General features: G+C 40.5%; 1 protein-coding gene across 2 annotated transcripts; it reads right to left on the reverse strand.

Annotated features, from left to right (window-relative positions):
* Nucleotides 1-371: 371 nt before the first annotated feature.
* Nucleotides 372-6,221, reverse strand: si:dkey-175g6.2 (trichohyalin). 2 transcript variants are annotated; one of them, XM_042007611.1, is made up of 2 exons: nt 5,976-6,221; nt 372-3,896 (listed from the first exon to the last, which is right to left on the reverse strand). In XM_042007611.1, the coding sequence occupies exon 2, from the start codon at nt 3,865-3,867 to the stop codon at nt 1,858-1,860; it is 2,010 nt and encodes a 669-aa protein (XP_041863545.1). In that variant the 5' UTR covers nt 3,868-3,896; nt 5,976-6,221; the 3' UTR covers nt 372-1,857. The 2 variants fall into 2 exon arrangements, with proteins under 2 accessions (XP_041863545.1, XP_041863546.1); XM_042007612.1 differs by lacking the exon at nt 5,976-6,221 and adding an exon at nt 4,765-4,983.
* Between the last annotated feature and the right edge of the window lie 1,003 nt (nt 6,222-7,224).

The following is a 7,224-nucleotide window of genomic DNA, read 5'->3' on the forward strand; positions in this document are numbered from 1 at the left end:
ACTGCAGTTACCATTTCCCTCCCTCCTTCTGAATTTTTCCATTCTTCAGTTTTTTCTCCCCCTTTTCATCTGTATTCATTCTGGTTTTTGGTCCTCATTTTGACTAGTTGAGAAGATAATTAAACCCCCTCTATAAGATTTTTCTTTGTCTCCATATTGATGTGAGTGTGACATATATGACTCCTGCTGTCACTAAGCTTCATCTGGTTGTCTTTTGTACATTTGGATCTGTTTTATTATTGAAGAACCAAGCTGTCTTGCTGCAGTATAAATACAAGTTAGCACTCTCCAAAAAGCCATTAAAAAACTGAACTTTAATAAAATAATTGCTTTTATTTTTTATCATATAGCAAAACTAGTAATCATCATGCTGTTATTTACACATTGCACGGGCATATTTATTTCACACTGTACATCTTACAATGCTAAAGGTGACATCAACAACAACACTCTCCTTTTACAAGACAGATGGCTTCACTGTGGACACAGTGGCCCTCCTTTGAGATTTTTTTTTTATTTTTTATGTTCACAGTTTATTCAGAGAAAACAACCATTTTGAATTCTCCATACTGTTTTATTTTTTTTTCCTCTTTTTTTGTTCTATTTTTTTGTTCATTTTTTATGATGCAAGTAGAAAGACGTGCATTTAACGGTTTAAGCACAATCCCTGACTTCCCGGCCTGAAGCTTTTCAATGAATTTCTTCTGAAAATGAACAGAATGCTTGTAGCCTCTTGGTGGAAATCTGTTTTAAAAAGGCTGCAGAACACTTACTGTGATTTCAAGTATTCTTTTTCTTTTTTTAAGAAGCAAAACTAGAGAAATAATGCAATAAACATGACCAAACAGCCCAGTGTGGGGGAAAAAAAAGAGAAATTAACGAGAAAATTGAATTTGAGGTAAACAATGACAATGGTATGATTTTGATTATACTTATTGTGGTGGATCTGCCATATATATGTATTGACATAATCACTTCTGGATCCCAAAATGATTGAAAACCCTTGGTCCACCAGGTTGGAAGTGTTTAGTGTTTAAGTTTGTGCTTTTGGAGCCCACAGGGTTTCTACATCAGGACCACTTGTGATAATTAAAATATGCAATGTGATATTTCTCTTATAGAACCATGGTGCTTGTAAGGCAAAAATCTGAATCTTGAGTTTGAAAAACTGAAATGTGTGTATTAAAATTGCAGCTGTTTAAAATTGATCCAATCGGGCATAAGAAAGGCATCTACACACATCAAATACAACAAAAATATACTGTCAACATTTGACAATAGCAGTGTTCACTTTTTGTATAGCTAAGAAGTCAATGAACTGCTTTAGATTTGTAAAATGATATACAGAATATAAAACAAAAGATACAAAGTGGTTTTAAAAACACAGTTCTTTTACAGTGGACATATCTGCTTATGAAAATGTCAAAACTGTGACGTTATGTAGGTGTGCTGATGTGCATGCATGCCTCTGTGCATATGCATGTTTATCTGTGTGTATGTGTGTCTTCTATAATTCTCTGAAATATACAGGAGCATCAGAGATCAACCTGAATGGAGGCAGACATACACCATGGTACGTTCTGTTCAAAATGTAAACTGAGCAAGAGGCTGATCATGGTTACAGGGAGCTTTAAAGTGGGACCTCATCATTCTCTCCCTGTCTGAGAAAATCAACAAAATTACAGTGAATAACAACAGAAATCTAAAGTTTTACTCATCAGACCTTAAATTTCCATCAGGCTCAAAACAAATCTCTTCTGAGTCTTTATTTTCCTCTGATTTTGCCTCCCTCCAGCTACGTTAAATCTACCCCATCTCAGTCAGTCCCTCTGATATGACAATGTCCAAAGACGTCTCTCAATACATTCTGCGCTTCATGTAGATCCGCTCAATAAAGTTTTCCAGTTCCTCCTCACTGTCAAGCTGAGGCACCAGCCCATCTTCCTCATAGTCATCCCCTGGTGTGTCTTGTGGATAGTAGTAAGGGGGTTGCCTGCCCCTCCTGGGTGTGATTATTGGTTTAGGAGGGGGCAGTGGTTGGTAGGTCCGTGGGTGAGGAAGGATATAGTTAGAGATATAAGGGGTGAGAGGCAAGCGAGGGGGTGGCTGCTGCCTCCAGCCCTGACCACGGTTCTTACTTCCACCCCTGTGCCTGCGCTTTGGAGCCTGGAGGTCAAGTTCCTGGGGGCTGAAGGGCTGTTCTCTGGAGGGGGAGGGCTTGCCATAATACTGTTTAGGATATGGGAAGTAAACAGGGTAATAGGCCCGGTATGGCTTTTGGTAGTATGGATAGGAAGGAAAGGCTAAAAACTGCTTCTGGGGTTTATACCAGTAGTCAAACTGCTTCTGAGGCTTATACCAATAGTCCTGCTTGTATGACTTGATTTTGTCTTTGTGCCATTTCTTGTTGGATTTGTTGTACTTATAAGGGGTTTTCTTGGGGTTTTTTGAAGCTGTATAGTGGTAAATAGGTGGGGCAGCCAGAGGAGGGGGTACCAGAGGTCTAAATCGTGGTGCAACAGGGTTGTTGTTAATTGGCAGCTGCTGCAGTTCTTTCCTTTTCTTTTTTTTCTCCTCCACATCACTTATAATTTCAATCACATCATCAGCAGGCAGGTGCAGCTTGCTGCTGATTTCAATCAGCCTGTCAATCATTTGTTGGTCCAGGTCATCTTCATCAGGGAGGACTTCCTCTGATCGCTTGTCCTCTGCGGTGTTGCTGCTCTTCTGCCGAGGCTTCAGGTAGGATTGTTGCTGCTTTCCCATGTACTGCAGCACCATGTCAGAAGCTATGTCTGCCAGCCTCTGCTCTTCCTCCCTGGCTCGTTCTGCCTCCTCCTGCTGCCGGAGAACTTCCTGTTTTTCTGCACGTGCCCTCGCCTCCTCCTCCATGTGGGAGAGGCTCTCCTCTTCTTCTTCAATCTCCTCCTCTAACGCCTCTCCTTCATTCTCAAAGTCATCCATGAAGTTGCCCCCCTTTATTGGTCTGTTGCGAGACTGGTTCTCCTGCCAGTGCTGTTTTTTTCCAGCTCGTGCTAGCTGAGTGTTGTATGCCTTGTAGCCCTTCAGAGGAGGCAGGATCTCATTGTCTTGGAGACCCAAGTCAATGTTTTGGAAGTAGCCCCTAATTTTGCGTTGTAAAGAAGGATCTTCTACCTGTAAGATGGAACCAGATTTGATCTTGTCAAGGGCACTTTCTAAATCATTTTCCTCCTCTTGCCCCTCTTCTTCCTCTTTCCTTCTTTCCTCACTTACACTATCAGAACTCACATCCTCCGTAGACCACCTTTGATCCTCCTCTGGCCTTGTTTTATCCTCCTCCTCCTTTTCATTCAAGTCATCCCTCTGAGCAGCTGTCAAATGGCCTAAAATTAGCTTTTCAATAGCCTTATCAGCCCCTTGCGCCTCTTGGTCCTCCTCCACCCCCCTCTCTCTCTCTGTCTGCTCTGCTCTTCTTATCTTGCTACCCTCCAAGCCTTCAGTGGAAGGTTGCATCTGATTTTGATTCTCTTCCCAGTCTCTGTTTCTGCTCGCCTGGTTTTCACTTTCCACTGGGTGGTCCAGGGACTTCAAAAGAATGGCGAGCACCTGTGCAGGATCTGTCATTTTCTCTAATTGATTATTTTGACCCAGGCCCTGGCCCTGGTCTACCGACACATTGTCAGACCCAGAAAGACTCTGGGTTGGGGGCGAGCGAAAGGAGGGAAGGCTGTCCTCTTTACCGTCAGTCCGGGTGTGCCCCTCCACCCCTCCCGCCCCTCCCTCGCCCCACGCAGGGGCAGCACGAGCTAGATGTGGAGTGACAATGAGCAGGACCAATAGGATGAGGTGGGCTGTGGAAGAGGCGTGATGACAGGTCATGACCATGCAGAACTGGCAGGAGGTGGGTTAAGCACCTGAGGAAGAAGAAAGGAACAAGAGAGAGGGGAAGAAAAGACATGAGAAAAAATTCAATCTGTTGCCGTTTTTCTCTAAAACTGTAATGGATACGAGGATTGTTTGAATAATATACAGCTTTCTTGTTTATTTGAATGAAACTGCAGATGTAAAGAAATAAGATATATTTCATTGACTCAAAGATGCAAGAACAGAAAGAACCAGTCCGAGATTTAAACTGGGATTAAGATATTCAATTTATAACGCAAAAAGCAACTGATCTCTTGACAGCGAGGTCATGAAGACAGACGATAAATTAATTAAAGAATTAGTAAAAAATTAATTAATGAATTAATCCATTCATAAATAAATAATAATATTTTAAGCATAATTTCTGTGTAATTCTATTTTGTGAACAAAAAGTCAGACAAAGCAGTATGGGGCCACAAATACCAGAGCGTTTTTTTTTTTTTTTTTTCATTTTCTACCCGGAAAATCTGTCTTAGTTTCATTATTTTGTATCAATTAGATTATTTGGCGTTACTGTCTAACAGTGAATACGGACACGTGTAGATGAAGCTTGACTGCAAACCAGTCGCTATCCACTGGAATTAATCCGTAAATGTATTTTATGATGAAGACAATCGACCATGTAGCCTACATAATTTGCGTTTTGGACCTAAACACTGGCCATTTTTTTCTCTTTCAAACCGCGCGCCGACCCAGTCATTATCTTTACAGGGCGCGGATATTTTAATTAAGAATGACTGGTGCTCTGGTATATTCTCTCAAGATCCTGATTTAACAGAGCGGATTGTTCGAAAATAAAAGAAAACACATCGAAGAACTGAAAGGTCTGTTTCTTTGATAAAAGAAAAGAAATCTCACCTCTTCCTCCAAGCCAACGCAATCAGGACGCGCACACCTTCCATTTTTTGTGCTAGTTCTTCAAAATGATATACAGAATACTCTAACTGATCCCAGGTTTGTCCCTGTTTTCGCAGTGGTCCTGGTTTTCCATGCGTCAAAAAGATTCGACAGGGGCGCTTGTATAAAGATGGCACGCACCGGGAAGTCATGCGTAAAGCTTGTGGCTACGGCTGAGTTATTTAACCCTACGGTCCCTGAGTGGCCCGGCCAAATTGTAAATGAACTGGATGTTTAATTTAGGAGAAGAAAGCCCATTTTCGCAAGGGACAGGAAGAGCAGCCAGTAGGACCACACGTCTTTGTCCTTCTGGGAACGTGCGTGTTTTCCTTAGTGACAGTGGGGGGAAACAAACAAGCGCAAAATTTCGGCCACAGAGCTCAAATTTAAATGATTTCCACTTATCACACTGGATCCGCAATTGCGAAAATACATTAATGGTAAGGCATCTGACTTCCCATTAAAGATTTAATTGGATGATGATAATAAAGGGAAACCGATAGACGAAACTGTTTAAAATGTGTTTTTAAAGCTATTTTTATTTATTCTAAAAATATACCTAATTTTGGTGGCATTAAAAAATCAGGCGAATTATAGCAGGGGTACGGAGAGGCTGCTGCATAGATATATGTATTAATCATAAATATCTGCACCTAGCAGTGGATTACTTAATTTTATTGAAATAAAAATAAAGTAAATGCAATTGTTTTTTTGGCTGGATTTCCAGCGTTATTTACTTACAGCCTTCATTTTAATGCAATAATATGAACTTTTCCTTTTATAAATATGTTTCTTTAATGATTAAAAAAAAACTAAATAGATCAAAGAGGAAATTCTTGAAAACTGTAAATGCACACTCGATTATCTAACGGCACATAATATAATTAGTGAAATTTCGTTTTAAAAAAACGAAGATGATGTTTGCTTTACAATCAGATAATCAACCGTCGCCCAGTTGCAGTGGAATAATTATTTGTAGCGATAAAAAGTTGCGATTTTAAAATAAATTCTGACATTTTCCTGAAGCATTAAAACCTCTTCTTAAAGCTTCTTAATTTTCTACAGATTACACATATAATCTGGCAACAGTTAGATAATTAACTGTCAGAAAATCTCCTATCTGCCCAGATTTTCTTTGTGAATGATTCAAAATTAGTTTTCGTTTCACTTACCTGGAGTCCCACTTGGGGGTGGGGAAGTGGTGAAACTCGCAACGTACGGGAAAAGCCAAGAATATATCATGAATAGTAGATCATCTGAGAGAATTTCTGTTTTCCCCCCTCTCTCTTCAGCATGTGACCAACATCAAGACGAAAAAGGCCAAACTGACGTTCTTTTTTCTTTCTTTTTTCTTTTTCTCCCCCTTTCTTTAGTTTTAAGGTGTGTTTGTATCGCAACGGTACTGGCGCTATTGTACAATTGAGTGAATGTTTTCAGCACCACGATCAGCGCAACTTTATTGTATATACCCTCCTTGGACCACGTGATCCCCCACCGCCACCCCCCAGCTGCAGGCAGTGCTGACGTCACTTCCATTGATAAGAGTGTTGGTGGGGAGATGGCACTGTGAGTCTAGGCTGGCCCCAGCTGATGAATGAACGGAAATGGCATGAATGAAATAGTACTTTCCTCAATGAAAAGGGAAAATTGTAGTGATAGAGCTGGTGCTCTAAAAAGTCATTTTCCTTCGTACACATTAAAGGTTAGTGTGTTGCAACTTCCTCCCTTGCTCCATCTTGTCTCTGCCTCAGTTCCTTTCAAATTCAGGCATGAAGGAAAAAAAAGAGTGACCTGTTCACAGACAACCAATTAAGGTAAATTGGCAGGGTTCTCCAAATAATCAATGACTTGCATCTGCAGCTTCAGATAAAAAATGTGTGGAATCTAGATGCCCATTTCTCCAGCATGCTGGTTTTTGTCTGAGGTGGCCCCGAGACACTGTGGCTGCATGGTTCATGGGCTATAGGAGCAGCCATGCTTTGCCACTCAATTTGTGCCCAATTGCCAGGGACTGCACAATTTCCCATCCTGTGTCCCATTATTTCTGGCTGCTCTCCCTCTGTCAGAGGCACACTGTGCTTCATCTGCATTCCCTTTCACACCACAAGTCAATGACTATTTGTACTTAAATCAATAACACTTATAATAAGGGCAAGTAAATGCTAAAGTAATGTATGATGATTACATGCATGAATGAAAGCAGAATGTATGAAGAACTGCTCTCTGACTATGAGCATATTTGACTATCATACATTAATTTTCATACCATCAAAAACTGTATTACAAAATAAAAACAACAAAAGAAAAATGTCAAACAATGCATTTGGTGAAGCTTTTAGACTTTCTAATATTTACTATTATTCAGTCTCGTTGTCTCTTGCAAATATAGATATATTTAAATCAGTGGAAGACTGGAGAGAC

Source organism: Melanotaenia boesemani, chromosome 15 (assembly GCF_017639745.1).
Source record: "Melanotaenia boesemani isolate fMelBoe1 chromosome 15, fMelBoe1.pri, whole genome shotgun sequence".
Taxonomy (NCBI): Eukaryota; Metazoa; Chordata; class Actinopteri; order Atheriniformes; family Melanotaeniidae; genus Melanotaenia; species Melanotaenia boesemani.